This window comes from Grampus griseus (genome assembly GCF_964374135.1).
Source record: "Grampus griseus genome assembly, chromosome: X".
Taxonomy (NCBI): domain Eukaryota; kingdom Metazoa; phylum Chordata; class Mammalia; order Artiodactyla; family Delphinidae; genus Grampus; species Grampus griseus.
The window spans coordinates 130384255-130403241 of NC_138999.1; the positions used below are offsets into that span (position 1 = coordinate 130384255).

Genomic DNA, 18987 nt, shown 5'->3' on the forward strand with positions numbered 1-18987 from the left:
TGCCAGACTGTCTTCCAGAGTGACTAAACCATTGTACACGCCCACCAGCAATGCATGAGGGCTCCTGTTGGCCTGCACTCTTGCCAGCATATTTAATATTGTCCGTTTTGTTTTATTTTAGCTGTTAAAATAGACATGGGGCAGTATCTCACTATGGCTTTAATATGCATTTCCTTAACGGCCAATGATGCGAGTATTTTGTCATATGCTTTGTGCCTTCCATATATCTTCTCTGGTAATGTGTCTGTTCAAATCTTTTGCACATTATTAGGCATCTGTTTGTCTTCTTACTGCTGAGTCTGAGAGTTTACATATGGATATGTGATTTGCAAATATTTTCTACCAATCTGTGGCTTGTCTTTTCATTCTCTTTAACAATATCCTGTGTAGAGCAAAAGTTTTTCATTTGATGAAATCCAATTTATCAAGTTTTTCCTTCTATTAATTTTGATTTTGGTGTCATTTATCAGAACCCTTTGCCTAACTCCAGGTCATGAAAATTTCCTTCTATGTTTTCTTTGAAACTTTTTGTCGTTTTACATTATACATTTATATTTTTAAATATAAATTTATTTATTTATTTATTTATGGCTGTGTTGGGTCTTTGTTGCTGTGCACGGGCTTTCTCTAGTTGTGGCGAGCGGGGGCTACTCTTTGTTGCGGTGCGTGGGCTTCTCATTGTGGTGGCTCCTCTTGTCGCGGAGCACGGGCTCTAGGCGCACGGGCTTCAGTAGCTGTGGCACATGGCCTCAGTAGTTGTGGCTCACGGGCTCTAGAGCACAGACTCAGTAGTTGTGGTGCACGGGCTTAGTTGCTCCACAGCATGTGGGATCTTCCCGGACCAGGACTCGAACCCATGTCCCCTGCATTGGCAGGCGGATTCTTAACCACTGCACCACCAGGGAAGCCCTTACATTATACATTTAGATCTATGATCCATTTTAAGTTAATCTTTAAGTGTGAGATTTAGGTTGAGGTTCATCTTTTTGTATATGGGTGACTAATTGTTCCAACACTATCTGTTGAAAAGACTATTCTTTCTCTATTGAATTGCATTTCCATCTTCATCAAAAATCAATTAGTCATATATGTGTGGGTCTATTTCTGCACTATATATTCTATGTCATTCATCGTTGTCAATACAATGCTACCTTGGTTACTGTAGCTTTATAGTAAGTCTTAAAATCAGGTAATATGAGTCCTCCAATTCCATTTTTCTTTTTCAAAATTGTTTTGGCTATTCTAATGCCTTTGGCTTTCCATATAAATTTTACAATATACTTTTCCCTACCAACAAAAAACATCCTCCTGGGATTTTAATAGGAATTGCATTAAATCTATAGATCAATTTGGGAATAGCTGACATCTTCACTCTATTGAGTCTTCCAATCCATGAAAGTTGCATGTCTCTCCACTTATTTAGGTCTTTTAAAATTCCCTTCATCAGTGTTTTCTAATTTTCAGTGTACAGATCCTGCATGTTTTGTTAGATTTAGGCCTAAGTATTTCATTTTTTGAGCTATTATAAATGGTATTATTTTTGTAATTTAAGTTTCCAATAGTTGGCTATTGTTAATAGAGATATGACTGACTTTGGTATGTCAACTTGTATTCTGCAATCAGACTAAACTCACTTATTAGTTCTAGGAGCTTTTTTGTGGTGATCTTGAGATTTTCTATGTAGATAATCATGTCATATTCAGTTTTATTTCTTTACTTCCAATCTGCATGCTTTTAAATCTTTCTAGTTTCCTTCCCCAATTTACCTGCTGCCAACTACTTTTCAGGGTTCTCAGATAGCTGCTCCATGCATTTTGTATGGAACAATCCTTAACTATCATTCAGTAGGATAGACAGGGTGATTCCATCTTAAACAGAACCAGAACTGCAAAACGCATATATTTTTAATTTTAACGGTTTCAATCAGATTGGTTTCAAAAAGACTGTGCTAGCTATCCACTAGCATTGTATGCTAATACTCTTTTACTCACAAGCCCACTAGTAATAATTATATTATAATTTTGCCAGTCTGACAGGTATTAATTGTTATCGCAATGGTATTCTATTTTGCATTTCTCTGTAGTGAGACTGACATTTTTTATCAAATTTTTGACCATTCTGACTTGTGTGTGTATATAAACACATACACATATGTGCTCCCACCCAAATTCATATGTTGAAGGTTCTAAGCCCTAGTACCTCAGAATGTGACTGCATTCAGAGATAGGGTCTTTAGACAGGTAATTCTTTAAAATGAGGTCATTAGGGTGGCCCTAACCCTGTATGATTCGTGTCCTTATAAGAGGAAATTTGTACACAGACATGTGCACACACGAAGGAAAGACCACCTATAAGCCAAGGAGAGGGACCTCAGAAGAAACCAATCCTGTTGACACCTTGATCTCGGACTTCTGGCCTCTAGACTTACGAGGAAATAAATGTCTACTGTTGAAGCCACCCAGTCTCTGGGACTCTGTTATGGCAAGCCTAGCAGACTAATACAACATATATGTTTTTGTTTTATTTTTGTTTTTTTTTTTTGCGGTGTGTGGGCCTCTCACTGTTGTGGCCTCTCCCGTTGCGGAGCACAGGCTCTGGACGCGCAGGCTCAGCGGCCATGGCTCACGGGCCCAGCCGCTCCGCGGCATGTGGGATCTTCCCGGACTGGGGCACGAACCCGTGTCCGCTGCATGGGCAGGCGGACTCTCAACCACTGTGCCACCAGGGAAGCCCCATATATGTGTTTATATATTATTATATAATCATAGAAAAATATGTTTTAACATGGGCTACTGGACACAAAATGATTAGTGGAAACGTATAATATGGAAGGAGGAGAGAAGATAAGAGGGAAGGGGAAGCCAAATAAATATCAAAAAGATCATGTTGTACACTTTAAATATGTACAATTTTTATTTGTCAATTATACCTCAATAAAGCTGCAAAAAAAAGATGTTGGGTTTTTTTTAAATGTACAATGTCGTGATTAATTTGACTGTTAAACTGTTATAGCTGGCAAGTTTTTTACATATGTAAAATTGCATTCCCTTTGTATTTCATGTGTAATTTACTGACTGAGCACATTTCATATTAAGGATGGCTTATGTATGTTTGGGTAAATGAAAACTGTGTGTCTGATTTATCCTTTAAAAATAAACTTCACTGAATATTTGATGCCTTCTAAAAGAAAATATATGCATTATATGATCATATTTATGCATTTATATAAAATTGCATATGTTCATATGTAATAATGTTTAAGGAAATATGACTCTTATGTGGCATATAAATTAACTGCACATCAATTTGGTGTCTTCAGTTTCCCTTTATCCATTACCCACTGGACTCAAGTGCTGCTTTACTTACTGTGCATGATGTTGGAGACTTGGAACTCTGGATCCTGGGGCTGCACTCCATCTGCATTGGGGAGGAAGCGCTGAATATTCTCTGTGAGGTACCAGCTTTGATTCTCATCAAATACAGAAAACAGGATGACATTTCTCTTGTCTGACATCATCTATTAATTACATGGAATGAAAGGAAGAAAGAAATGCTACTAGTATTGTCAGGTAGAAATTAGCAGTCTATGATGGAAGTGATGGCATGCATATGATGTATCTACAATCCTCTGGTTCAATGCCATTTCTCCCTAGGGTCACTATTATGGCATGTCCCAGGGCCTGGGAGCAGTGAGTATATGTTTAGAGCAAATGTGTCCTCAGGGCAAGAGGGTAACAGGACCCATTAAACTTAGTTTCTTCTGGACCCAAGGCTATATGCTGGCTGATTGTTTTGGGAGAGTCTGTAGCCTCATTCTCTCCATGTTTAGGTTAGAGAATTTTCACTCTTTAAAGACCCAAGTGATTATTCAATGTCTTTCTTAAACAATTTAGTCAAATCAAGTAAGGTGAATGCCTTCCCTAAACTTTCATCTAGCAAATGCCCTTCCACAAGACTACCAATCTGTGAAAAATTAAAAATACAAAATAGAAGTAAAATAACAAAGCTAAGATGAACCATAAAATGTTTACTAACACTAACACTTTTAGGTTTTATGTTTACAAAGTTGAAAGTTTTTTGGGGGGGAGGAGCTGTTTGTATATGAACCGAAGTTATGAGTTAGTCACTTGCTAATTGAATCCGCTAAGAATTAATGTATAAACTTCACTAATATGTATAAATTTCATCTTGTGTAAACTATTACTACAGAAATTAAAATGCTGAGGGGAGGAGATTGGAGAATATAGGTACATTTCAGTCCTCTTCCAAAAACTGATGGAAAACTATAATTAGGAAAAATTAGGAAAGATACTTGGCCAAACTGATGCCTCTCTGGGTTTGTGTGCCACGTGTTTTACCTGCATTAAAGTTCATAAAATGTTTTCAGACTAGTAGGAATCCTATATATCATAAATAACCAAATGGACATGTAGTCAAGCCTCAGCAATATGGCAATGAGTTATTTTGCAGCCAAGCAATGAGTTTTTGTGAAGAACCAAGCTTTTTAAATTCAGAGTATTTAATTTTTTCTAAAATGGCAGAAGTGGTCCAAATTCTAACCATATTCTGAAATATTTTACATATTGCCTTGAATTTTGCTCAACAAATATTTACTGAACTCCTACTAAAATACCGCACACTATGCTAGATGCTGCACATGTGTTCATTTTGAGGTGTCTTTGAATCTCCCACAGTGAGACGTCCAGGGGTGACGTCTAAGCTATCGTATACATTTGTGGGTCATCTGAAAATAGGTGGTAATTGATCATGTAAAAATGGGCAAGATCACTTACAGAGAGAGGAATTTTAGACTGAGAATGAGTATTATAGAAATAATCTAGGGCCCAGGCTCTCCTATCCATCCAGCAGGCAAGTTTATTACACCAAAGTCAAATTCAATAAAAGCAGTGAGAAACCCAGCTCATTTCTTTTTTTGCTCAATAGTGCAGACTACTATATTTTCTGCAGGCTCTAGGTGGATGTACACTGAGAGAATATAGGAAATACTATCTGCAAGTTCATGTGCGTCATCATTCCATTTTAGCTTCAGACCCAGCACTTGGAAAGAGATGAGCTCACCTGGTTTCCTCTTTGATCTACAGATTCTTTGTAGCAGATGAGGAGAGGGCCAATGAGTCCTGAAGCTACATCTCTCTCTAGATTAACGAAGCTTGAGTAATATCGGGTCAGGCACCGAGGATCTGATTTAGTTGGCCCATCTTCTACAGTCACTGTCCATTTATATTTGAATATCTCTCCTGGCAGAATGGGCATATCTTTCAAATGTTTCACACCTACCCACACCCAAACCCCAAAATAGCTTGATTAGAAGTATAACAAGGCACACATTGGTAATCGTGTCGTTATTACAATGGCTCTACAAATTTATATGTACATATAAATTTTCTCAATAAGTGAAAACTAAATTTGCACCTCTTGTAAGTTTAAGATTCACACAACTTTTTACAACAAAAATAGGTTCAGGAGGGCTTCCCTGGTGGCGCAGTGGTTGAGAGTCCGCCTGCCGATGCAGGGGACACAGGTTCGTGCCCCGGTCCGGGAATATCCCACATGCTGCGGAGCGGCTGGGCCCGTGAGCCATGGCCGCTGAGCCTGCACGTCCGGAGCCTGTGCTCCGCAACCGGAGAGGCCACAACAGTGAGAGGCCCGCATACCACAAAAAAAAAAAAAAAAAAAAAAAAAAGGGTTCAGGAGATTTCTGCTAGCATGTTAATTTGAGTTGAAATGAGCAGGTCTACCCACTAATAGAAATAATAGATAATAATATTTTTAAACATTTTTTTTAAACATTTTAAATACATAACTGAAAATGTATAAAGAAGAAAAAAAAAAACCCAAGTGCCAAAAAGAAAGACACAACAAAGCCAGAGTGGCCTGAATAGATGCTGAAAGACTGCACATTGAAGTTTTAACTCACATGTGGTATCAAGACTTGTGGTATCTGGCCTCTGTGAGGAATGGAAGCAAGAATTAAAATCTGCCCTTGGGCTAAAGGGTCCTCAGGACAAGAACTGTCTGATTTTAGTAATTAAAACTCACTTTTGCGTATGTTTAATACCTAAAGATCCAGTCTATATCCATTCCCTAACCATAGGTCAGGGTTAACGTAATAGGGAGTGAGGGTAGATGGGTATTAGAGGAAAGGGCAAATAGAGTTTTGCTTAGTAGGTCCTGCTGTGTGAGCGCTCTCTCTCTGACTACACTGTTTGGTCACCAATGCTTTCTGTGTGGCAGGTGCTGAGATGCTGGTCTTTTCCTAGGGTACATGTATGGTTTCCTTGCAGTAACCTTCGGGACCTCAGCACCGTATACATGAGAGATGCTTACTTCAGTTATCCTTCCGCAGCCCTCCTCCCTCCCCAGCTCTTCTTATGTCTAGTGATGTATGCAAGAGCCTGTTATTTCTGGCATCCCTCACCCTGTCAGGCTGCCTTCTTAGGCAGGGTATCTTCAAAAGAGAGCAAGCCAGCTACTTGCAACAGTATCTACTTTTTACGGAGAAAACTCATGCATCCTAGCCAGGTCAAACAGCAGAAGGGCAGACTGCTCCACTCTTACCCTCTCTTCTTATCTGCTAGTTATAAGCAGTAAAGCCTTCAGAGTTTTCCACATAAAAAGCAAGTTACCAGGAATTGTATTTGCGTATGCCTCCAAATTTCAGGGTACACATTCAATATCTCCCCAGAATTCTGTTACATTGCCCTTCTCCCATAAAGGAACTGCAAGTCAATTTAGCATTAGAATTTTCATCAGCAACAATGAGTATCAGAAAACAGTGGATTGAAAATTATTTATAACCAGCCTATCTATACATCATATAATACTGAAGGACTCATAAAGTTTTCCCCCTATATACTAAATGTATTCAGAAGTATATTGAAGGTATACTTCCAGAAAAACAAAAGAAATCAAAAACCAGAAATGTACAAGATAGGAGCAGTAATGGCACTAGCCTACAAGTCCAAATAAAAAAAAATCCAAAGATGGCAGCTTTGTAGCAGGCCTAGAAAGCATATAATCCAAATTAGAATAGTAAGCTGGTGAACTACAAGAACATCTTTAGAAGAAAAAAGGATCAGATACCAATAAACAGCATGATTAAGAAGCTGGAAGACCTAAGGGATATGCTGAAAAGGCATACATTTCTTCTCCTGATAAAAGAAAAGAAAGTCGGGGCTTCCCTGGTGGCACAGTGGTTAGGAGTCCACCTGCCAATGTGGGAGACACAGGTTCGAGCCCTGGTCCGGGAAGATCCCACATGCCGCGGAGCAGCTAAGCCTGTGCACCGCAGCTGCTGGGCCTGCGCTCTAGAGCCCACGAGCCACAACTACTGAAGCCTGTGCACATAGAGCCCATGCTCCGCAACAAGAGAAGACACTGCAATGAGAAGTGGCCCCCGCTCACCACAACTAGAGGGGGCCCGCGTGCAGCAACAAAGACCCAACGCAGCCAAAAATAAAATAAATGTATTTTAAAAAAAACACTGCAACAAAATATTTAAGAAAAAAAAGTCTTTTTTCAGGAATACAAACACAAAAATTCCAAGATCAGCATGGTCCTAATATAAAGCAAACTAAAATTTACCATGATTTTGAACTACTGGTAGAGAATAAAGAAGGATAATCCATTTGACCTTAACAGTAAAATCATTGGAACTGTAGACAAAAGAATAATCATAGCATATCACCTAGTCCTGCAGTAAACTCATATAGTTATAATAAGAAACATACTAAAATAATATAAATGCTGGCTTTTTGACTTTGAAAGTTTAGAATAAATATATAGAAAAAGCAAGGAGTTATTTGAAATTACAGTGCAAAATGTAAATGTTATCAACTTTAGTTTTATAAAAGTAAAGGTATAGCTGGCAGCAGTGGGGGAATGGAAGAATAGAGGAGAAGAAGTGGGAAACTGTTGTTAGTACCTTAATGTATACAAAACGTAGGTATTTAGCATGTTTTTTTCAATTCTAATGATAGCCAGTTGAGGAACTAAAAGCACTGATGAAAGTCTAAAACAAATGGAATGGAAGAAGCAGAATGCTAAATCCTCATTTAACACAAAATAAACCCATAATGTCTAAAGCTGAAAAACAAAGGAGTAGCATATAAATGATTTTTTAGAGCTATAGAGATAACTACCAAAAATCTAAAACAGAAATGCTTAAAAATGGATGCCTCTAGGGAGTGGAACTCACAGCCTTTCAATATTTTAAGCATGTATTATTTTGATAAACTAAATGTTCATCCCCAAGTAAAATTAAAGCAACAATGAAATACCACTTTTCACCCACCAGATTAGCAGGATTTTAAAAGACTATTATCTTCTAGCTATCAAGGATGTGGGAAATTATATTTTCATACATGACTAGTAGAAGTGCAACTTATTACTTCATTTGGGGACAAAGGCCTGGCTATTAAAAACAAAAATACAAATATTGTGACTCACAGGAAGATCAGTGAACCCCAAGTAGGATAGATATGAAGAAAATCACAGCCAGAGAAAAACGGCATACAGGGGAAGAATGACGGAATAGAATTTAGCTATTACAAAGGCAAGAAGATAGTAAAACAATATTTTGAATGTGCTAAAAGGAAAAAGAAACCCTCTCAACCCAGAATTCTATGTCCAGCAAAATTATCCTTCAAAAGCGAAGGCAAAATAAAGACATATTTTCAAATAAAATAAAACTTAAGAGAGTAAGGATGGTGGGGTGATAAATGTGCGTGGTTTTAGTTGTTATTGCGGCTGTGCCCTCATCTGTACCTACAGGTAAGGAAGACCTATAAAACTGAGGTAACACTTACCTTTTGGAAATCTCCCTGGGTGCAAAGGACTGACATCAGTGATTCCATGAGGGTAGATGTTATATGGTCGGCTTGCTTTATTCTTAAATATAATCTGAAAGTATAAATGAGATATAAGATTAGGTACAAGACAATTAGGATCAACAAGAAAAGTGTGGCCTACCTCCAGAAAACAAAAGCTGCCTTGTATCTATAGTATGGGGCTTTGAGCCTAGATAAAGCTCAAAATGTTTGTTCTTTTCATAAAATTGCTCAGACAGCTACTTAGGTTTCTCACTAAAGGTTCCTTTCCATTTATTTAAAATTATTTTAATCACTTCAGGAAGAATTCCTTGCACCTTCTGACATTAGTAATTGAAATTTGGATGTCTGCTGAGGGTACTGCTTCCCCTCAGCCTTTCCCACCATTTGGGCCCTGAATTCCCCAACAGTGGAAGGGAAAACTGGTTCAAGTGATAAAATCTTCACCGGATGCGCAGGCATGACCAGAAGGACTGCTGATTACAGCATTAAGCAAGGGTGGCAGTTGGAATTGTCTGATTGCACGAGCTTTAAAAGAGAAGTAGGATAGAAGAGTGATAACATGGAAGCAGCATTAAGAACTCTGAACATATCAGCTGGGCTCTATGCCTGAGGTTCTATGATATGAAGATAAAAAACCAACTTCTGGGCTTCCCTGGTGGTGCAGTGGATATTTATGTTATACTTTATTTATTTTATTGCTCATATTCTTCCAGCTTGGCTGTTAGAAGCTCCTATATTTCTTTAACATTGTCCCATCCTTTTATTTTTTGAGCACTTTCTTACTTTTTGGAACCACAAGATTCTCCAGGCTCATCTTATGTTTTCCCTGGCCCAGCCCTAGAATCATCCATTCTCCAAATGGCCTTGGTTCCTTTCATCAGAGAATGGTATTAGAAACCAAGATCTGGGTGTGCTCATTGCTACTGGGATGTCATTGCTTCTAGATCCTCTCAGTGGACAGCGCTAGGAAACATACTAACCTAAACATACACACACATATGTAATTATTTCTGTATGCATCCATCTGTATCTATATTTGGCGAACATGAACTCATAGTAATGTCTCCAACTGTAATCCAGTATCACATGATTTATTCTAGCCTTTCCTTTTTGTTTATTTATAATTACCCTCTTCAACAATGACAAATATAGCTCCCACTGTCATTCATTTACTTAATCTTCAAATAATAACAGTTTTGTTTATTCATTTCCAATCTTAATCTTCAAATAATAACAGTTTTGTTTATTCATTTCCAATCTTTTTTTCTCCTAAGAATACTGGCTAGGATTTCTAGTAAAATATTAAATAGAGGTTGTGATACTTGTTATTGTTTCTTGTCCTGATCTGATCTTAAACAGAAGGATTTCTCAGTTTCACCACCAAGTATGATTGGTGCCTATAGATTTTCTTCAGATATTTATCAGGATAAGGATGTCCCTTGTGATCTCAATTTCCTATGACTTTTTATTATGGATGGATGTTGAACTTTGATAAATATTTGTATGAAACTATTGAGATTTTCAAATTATATTTTACCCTTTTATGTGTTAATATGATGGATTACCATATTTGATTTTCTAATGTTAAATTCATCTAGTACTCCTCTGATAAATCAACCAGGTCATAATGTATTATCTTTTTAATATATTGCTCCATTGGGTTTATTAATTTTTGTTTAGGATTTTTTGAATCCATGTTTATAATGCAATTGGTCTGTAATTTTAATTTTCCTTTCTCATACTGTCCTGCTCAGGTTTACAACTAAGGCTATGCTAGCCTAATAAAGAACTGGTGGGTCTTTACTTTTTTCTTATACTCTACATTTAAAATTTTAATATAAAATTATATATTCCTTGAATATTGGTGTAAATTGCCAATAAAATGGTAATTCTTGCTAGGTTGATAGCGATTTTCTTTCAACACATTAAAGACATAATTTCATTGTCTTCTGGCTTCCTTTGTTGCTTTTGAGAAGCAAGCTGTCAATTTATGTGGCAGTTTTCAAACATGGTTCCCAAATTCTTCGACACTCCTCCCAACAAGAGGTAGGCCAAAGTTTCCCTCTCCTTGATTCTGGGCGGACTTTGACTGCTTTTACTCAGATTATGCCATGAGATGCTGTGTGATTGCTGATGCTGGGTCATTAAAGGTGAGGCACTTTCTGACTGGTTTAGTGGAACACACACAGTTGGAGTCCTGAGCTGCTAATACGCTTTCTGCTTTATAAGTTGGCCTTTTTAAGATATTTCACATAAATTAAATCATGTAATACGTCTTTTTTGCTTGGCTTCTTTAACTTATCATAATGTTTTGAGTTTTATCCATGTTGTATCATGTATGAGTAGTTCATTTCTTTTAATTGCTGACTAGTGTTCCAATTATATGGGTACACTACATTTTGTTTATTCATTCACCAATTGGTGAACATTTGAATGGCTTCCAATTTGGGGCTATTATGGATAGTGCTGCTATGAACATTCACATACAAGTCTTTGTGTGGACCTATGTTTTCCTTTCTCTTGAGTATATGCCTAGAAGAAATTGCTGGATCACATGGTAATTCCATTTTTAACATTCTGAGGAATGGATAAACTGTTTTCCAAAGTGGCTGCAAATTTTTACATTCCCATCAGTAGTTTATGAAGCTTCCAATTTCTCTGCATCCTCACCAACGCTTGTTATTATCTGTCTTGTTGATTATAGCTATTTTAGTGGGTGTGAAATGGTATCTCATTGCGATTTTGATTTGCATTTCCCCAATAGCTAATAATGTTCAGCATCTTTTCATGTGCGTATTGGTCACTCCTTTATATATCATCCCTGGAGAAGCGTCTATACAAATCCTTTGCTTATTTTTCAGTTGGATTATTTGCCTTTTTAATTTATTTTTAAAACATTTATTTATTTGTTTGTTTTGGCTGTGCCAGCTCTTAGTTGCGGCACGTGGGATATTCATTGCAGCATGCGGGATCTTTAGTTGTGGCATGCGGACTACTTAGTTGTGGCATGCATGCGGGATCTACTTCCCCGACCAGAGTTCGAACCCAGGCCCCCTGTATTGGGAGCACAGAGCCTTACCCACTGGACCACCAGGTAAGTCCCTATTTGCCTTTTTATTATTGAGTTTTTTTTATTACTGAGTAAGAGTCCTTTATAAATTCTGGATACTATTCCCTCATCAGATATATGATTTGCAATTATTTTCTCCCATTCCATGGGTTGTCTTTTCACTTTCTGGTTGGTATCCTTTGAGGCACAAAAGTTTTTAATTGTGATGAAGTCCAATCTATTTTATCTTTTGTTGCTTGCTGCTTTTGATGTCATATCTAAGAAACCATTGTATAATCCAAGGTCACAAAGATTTACTCCTGTATATTCTTCTAAGGGTTTTAGTTTTAGCTCTAACATTTATATCTTTGATCCACCTTCAATTTGTGTATGGTATAAGGAAGGGGTCAAACTTCTTTCTTTTTCATGTGGGTATCCAGTTGTCCGAGTACTATTTGTTAAAAATACTATTCTTTCCCCATTGATTGGTCTTAGGACATTTGTGAAAAGTCAAGTGTTCACCTCCTACACTGCTGGTGGGAATATAAATTGTTGCAGTCACTGTGGAAAACAGTATGGAGGTTCCTTTGAAAAAACTAAAAATAGAGCTACCATATGATCCAGCAATCCCACTCCTAGGCATATATCCAGAAAAGATGAAAACTCTAATTCTACAAGATACATATACCCCTATGTTCATAGCAGCACTATTTACAATAGCCAAGACATGGAAGCAACCTAAATGTCCATCTACAGGTGAATGGATAAAGAAGACATTGCATATATATACAATGGAATACTACTCAGCCATAAAAAAGAACAAAATAATGCCATTTGCAGCAACATGGATGGACCCAGAAATTATCATACTAAGTAAAGTAAGTCAAAGAGAGACTAATTTCATATGATATCACTTACATGTGGAATCTAAAAAAATGATACAAATGAGCTTATTTACAAAACAGAAACAGACACACAGACATAGAAAACGAACCTATAGTTACCAAAGGGAAAACGAGGGGGTGTCAAATTAGGAGTATGGGATTAACAGATACAAACTACTATACATAAAATAGATAAGCAACAAGGATATACTGTATAGCACAGGGAATTATACCCAATATTTATAATAACCTATAATGGAGTATAATCTGCAAAAATACAGAATCACCATGCTGTACACTTGAAACTAACACAATACTGTAAATCAACTATACTTCAATGAAAAAAATAAGTCAAGTGTTCATAGATATGTAGGTTTATTTCTGGACTCTCAATTGTCTTCCATTGATCTATATATCTATCCTTATGCCAGTACCACACTGTCATGATTACTATAGTTTGTGGTAATTTTTGAAATTGATGTGTGAGTCCTCAAACTCTGTTGTTTGTTTTCCCCCAAGATTCATTTGTTTATGAAGGGTCCTATGCAATTCCATCTGTATTTTAGGATCAGCTTGTCAATTTCTGCAAAAAAGGCAGTTGGGATTTTGATAGGGATTTAATTTGTATCTATAGACAAATTTGGAAGAGTCTTAACAGTAAGTGACTCTTCCAATCCATAAATATATGTTTTTCCATTTATTTAGATATTTAAAAAATTATCTCAGTAACAATTAGTTGTTTTCACTGTACAAGTGTTGCACCTTTTTTGTTACATTTTTCCCAAGTTATTTCATTCTTTTTTTATGTTATCATGAATGAAACTGTTTTCTTAATTTCATTTGCAGATTTTTCATTGAAGTGTATAGAAATACAACTTATTTTTTAGTATTGATCTTGAATCTTGCAAACTTGCTGTACTTGTTTATTAGTTCTAATAGCTTTTTAGTAGATGCCTTAGGATTTTCTGCATAAAAGATCATATCATCAGCAAATAAAGACAGTATTATTTCTTTCTTTCCAATCCAAATGCATCTAATTCCTTTTTATTTTTTGCCTTATTGTATTGGCTTCCAGTTCAGTATTAAATAAAAGTAACAAGAGTGGACATCCTTTTTTTTTTTTACTGTATGATCTCACTTATATGTTGAATCTAAAATACAAAACAAACAAAACAGACACAACAGATACAGAAAACAAGCCAATGGTTGTCAGAGGGGAGGGTGGTGGAAGGGCAAAATAGGTGAAGGGGGTTAAGAGGTACAAACCTCCACTTAAATAAGAAATATGCCATGGAGATGTCATATACAGCCTAAGTAATAATAGTGCAATAAATCTGTATGGAGACAGATGGTTACTAGACTTACTGTGGTGAACATTTCATAATGTATGCAAATATCAAATAACTATGTAGCACAGCTAAAACTAACATAATATTGTATATCAACTACATTGCAATACAAAAATAAAATAGAAGCCTTTTCTTCTAACTCCAGTATCAGTCTAGAGTCTTGCAGCAGTGGAGGAAGGTTGCTCTTGCTGGAGTTTGCTACTTAGCAATTTTCTGGTAATTTGATGTTTGTGGTACCCTCCATTTCCTAGTACCGTATGAATCATGTGTAACTTTATTTGTACTCCTTGTACACCTCATGGTTTTTTTTTAAGATGTGTGGACAGATTTTGGTTCAGGTAGATGATATTCTATGGACCTTGGCATAACTTATCTGTTATTTCTTATTTTTTTAAGTTATTAATTAATTTATTTTGGGCTGCGTTGGGTCTTCATTGCTGTGCCTGGGCTCTCTCTAGTTGCGGCGAGTGGGGGCTACTCTTCGTTGCAGTGCATGGGCTTCTCATTGTGGTGGCTTCTCTTGTTGCAGAGCACGGGCTCTAGGCACACGGGCTTCAGTAGTTGCCGCGTGTAGGCTCAGTAGTTGTGGCGCATGGGCTTAGTTGCTCCGTGGCATGTGGGATCTTCCCGGACCAGGGCTCGAACCCGTGTCCCCTGCATTGGCAGGCGGATTCTTAACCACTGCACCACCAGGGAAGTCCACACTCCTATATTTTCTTATCAAAGGTTCCTCATCTGTTCAATTGTGTTCAAAACCAGCTGAGTATGTAGGGCCTTTCACAACATCTTTAACCGCATCCATTGAGCTTATCACTCACCACGCCCTTCTACAGCAGCATTATTTTCTTGCCAAACCAGACTACATATCGCATTCACTCTTCTTGAAATATGTCCTCTCCACAAGTCCTGTTCTCTTTTTTCCTTACTAAATTGTAAACTTCTTATGAAAAAAGACATTGTCCAGTTTGTTTTTGCATCCTCCATACTTGGCATTGATTGAGTTGATTTTCAAACACTCTTCAATTTTATTCTGAATTTGACCCTTGTAGGTGGGAATGCCCACCTAGTATAAGCCATACCTTTATATTTAGGTTTTCACGCAGAAGGAAAACGCTTTTCTTTCATCTGCTTTCCCTCCAAAATATGCCTAGTGTTTCTAAATCTCTTTTAAAATTTTAAACAGGAACCTCAAAAAACTTCTAATGACTAGGAACCCAAATCATCCTTTCTAACCCGTTTGTAGGACAGTCTGCACTTGGGGTCAACAGTGAAGTTAGGAGGCACCCTCTGCAGGCCTGGCCTGGCCTTGACCCTTTGCTGCGATGCCAACAGTAGGCCGACCCAGTTCAGAGCTGGGGCAATGCTTCCGTGGACATGTTCGCATCCATCGTCCTTCCCTTGTCTTCCCTTCGTGTCGTCCATAAGCCTCGACCCTGAACACAAATAGCAGGATGTGGAAATTACCTCCCAAGTCACCGTCTATCCTTGTATGGAACGCTGGGGTGTCAAACTTGGCTGCCAGCCTTCCTAAAGACAATTTTAGCAGCTCCCAACGATTTTAGGCAGGAGCTGCCAATGGCACAAAGTTCTCAGTCAACTTCTAGAACCTCTCACCAGCTTCCCCTGCTGCCAGGTTACCATTTCGGTCAGGCAGAGACCCTCCGGTTCCCCTTCGACCGCTGGACCGGGCGTCCCAGTTAGTTCTGGGTGACTTAAGGTCACATCAAGAAAACAACTGAAAGGGCAGATTCGAGGACGTGGAGACCGCCCCATGCCCACCCGGCACTTTGCCGAGTCTCTGCAGGTGCAGCGGGGTGGACGGGGGGCCACGGCGTCTGGGCAGCAACGGCGTGATGGGGCGAGTGGGGCCTCAGCGCCCCCGGAGCTGCTGCCCCTGACCCCGCCCCGCCAAGAGTGGACATCTTAACTTGTTCCTAATCTCAGGGGGAAAACATTTAGTCTTTCAGCGTATTATAAGTTTTTCTTAGATGTTCTTCATCAAGTTAAGGACCTTGCATTGTGTTGCTAGTTCACTGAGTTTTTTCTATCACGAATGGGTAATGGAGTTTGTCAAGCCCTTTTTCTTCACATATTACATGATCATGTGCTTTTGTCCTTTATTCAAGTAATATGTTGTATTGCATTAATTTTCATATGTTGAACCATCCCTACATTCCTGAGATAAATCTCACTTGATTATAGTATATGATCTTTTTAAAATGTTGCTACATCTGGCTTAATAATGTGGAGGATTTTTGCATCTATATTCACAAGGAATTTTGAACTATAGTTTTCTTTAAAATTTTTGAGACTTGGTTTGTGGCCTAATGTATAATCTATCCTGGAGAATGTTTCTTGTGCATTTGAGAAGAACATATATTCTATTGGAGTTGGGTGGCCTGGTCTGTAGATGTCTGTTAGGCCTAGTTGGTTTATAGACAAAATGAAATTAGCCATTTGTTGATAACTGTTGAAGCTGAGTGATGGGTTCAAAGAAGTTTATTTTACTATTCTTTCTACTTCTGGGTATGTTTGATAATTTCCATATAAAAAGTAAAAAATAGTCCTCAAGTTCTCACATTAACAGAAAAGCCTTATAGGATTCAGCAAATATAAGAGCATAACTTGCAAACATGAAAGAATGAGGTAGACCTACATATACTGATATGAAATGATATCCAAGATATATTGTTAAAATCTACATAGTGCTTCTATTTTTGTGTGAAATATGTGCACATACACTTGTATATGTATATACTGTTTCTGAAAGGGGATATAAAAAACTGAGAGCAACGATAGCTGGTCAGACTATGGGACTGGAAGTCTGGGAGGAAGGAAAGTTTGCTTTTTCTTGCATAATCTTTTTTGCCTTTTGAGTTATTTGTACTGGCTAATTCAAAAATAGGTAAATAAAATTCATGAAGAAAAACTGTACGTTAATAGTTAATTAAAATTTTAAAGAAGTAAAATGAAGGTAGACATGCCCTACAAATATCAAAACACATCACAAGGTTGCAGTCATTAAAACAGTGTGGTAACAGATCAGTTAAACAGAACAGATTTTATCATTTTAGTATAGAATAAAAAAGGCATTTTAAAATTAGTGAAGAAAGGATTGATTGGACCAATTGGCTGTCACTTGGGGAAATCCCTATTTGACACGATGCTCTATACCCAAAAGTAACTTCCAGAGCAATTAAAATGCTTATTGTAAAAATAAAAATGTAAATGTAAAAGAAGAAAATATAGTAGACCATATTTATAATCTCTTAGAGGTAGTGAAGATGTTCCTAGGCAGAAAACATAAATGAAAAATATCCAGAAAAATATAAACTTAAAGATTGAGAAAAGATCTTGACTACATAAAGACTGAAAATTTTTATAGGACAAAAGACATCACAAAGGAGTTAAAGTACAAGTGACAGACTGAGAAAAATATTTGAAAGACAAATAACAATGTGTTAATGTTTATAATGCATAAAACCTTTTACAAATATATAAGCAAAATATAGCCATGTTAAGAACCTGCCTGCCATATCAGTAAACAAAGGATGCCGCAGCCATCAGTGAGCCCTGAGGTAACTCAGGAGAGGAAACAAAGAATGCCCGGCTGTCTAGCAGTCATCAGACTGCAGCCACACCCAATGGTGCAGCTTAAGGAAACGCAGGATGAGAAAGCACAGGATACAGATAGCTGAGGTGCAGTTCAAAGGAATGATTTCAATGAGCCCAGACTCTTGCATCTTCCTATACATAGAAAAGTACTAAATTCCTTACCTCGGGATACCTGGTTTTCTTTAATTAACAGTAATCTTTTGTTCCTACTACCTGCCATTTGTTGCAAAACTCCTATATACCCTGGCTCCCCCCTTGCCTCCTTGGAGCAGTTCTCTCAGGGTTACTTGAGACACTGTCTCCTGGGCTTGAAGTCCTAAGAATGTCTGCCAAATAAAACATAACTCTCAACTTTTAGGTTGTGCATTTTTTTACCGTTGACATGCCATCTATCTATCTCTAAATTGATTGTGAAAACATAACTCCCTATTTTTTAAAGCCACTGTTATTTGAAGCATAAGTCTTGTTAATATGCTATATCAAGGGTCAGGAAACATTTTCTGGAAAGGGTCAGATAGTAAATGCTCTAGGCTTTGTGGGCTATATCTACTCTCTGTCACATATTCTTCTTGTTCTTTTCCTTACAAGTCAAATGTAAAATCCTTCTAAAAGTTGTAGAAGGATATGTATGAAAGTCTAAGCAATGAGTATTTCAAAGGAGTGTCAGGTTTAATGGGTGGCATTAAATATTTTGTTCTATAATATTTTAAAACAAATTTATACTCCACATTTGCGTAACATTTATAATTTTTAAAAGATCCTGCCCATTGGAGACAAGGCTGAATTATGAAGTTTTAAAAAACTGAAAACCCTCCAGACTTTGTCTTCTTACCCAACCTTATATCTTTTCCTCAACTTACCAAAAGTGTGTCTCCAACTTCTCCATAAAGTAAAGGTCCCAGGATTCCTGATTCATACTGAATAGCTTCACGAGTCTTAAATGTTTCATCTGTGTAAGCTATAAATCGGACTTTTTTGTACTTCCTACCAATCCGCTGAGGACCATTGTTCAAATACAGACTTTTATAACTTCTGTGTGAGACACAAAAAGATGAGAGGTTGGAATGGAGAATTCTAGGTAAAGGACAGGTTGCTAAAATCCACTCTAAAATAGCTCATATGATTTAATCAAGGAAAGGAGTGAGAAAAATATAAGCATCCCTGATGTTTAGCTATGTTAATTTACCAAACATATTAATGTCCTTGCCATTTGATTCTATACCTGTACCTAACCTTAA

At 37.4% G+C, this 18987-nt stretch overlaps 1 protein-coding gene across 1 annotated transcript in view; it reads right to left on the bottom strand.

Moving 5' to 3' along the window:
* Positions 1 to 18987, bottom strand: part of F8 (coagulation factor VIII) — a 120526-nt gene that overhangs the window by 71982 nt on the left and 29557 nt on the right. Inside the window, exons 9-12 of the mRNA XM_082681798.1 lie at positions 18610 to 18781; positions 8829 to 8922; positions 5080 to 5294; positions 3367 to 3517 (exon numbers count right to left, since the gene is read on the bottom strand). Of these exons, the coding sequence (XP_082537924.1) occupies positions 3367 to 3517; positions 5080 to 5294; positions 8829 to 8922; positions 18610 to 18781 (632 nt within the window). The remainder of the gene's footprint in view (positions 1 to 3366; positions 3518 to 5079; positions 5295 to 8828; positions 8923 to 18609; positions 18782 to 18987) is intronic.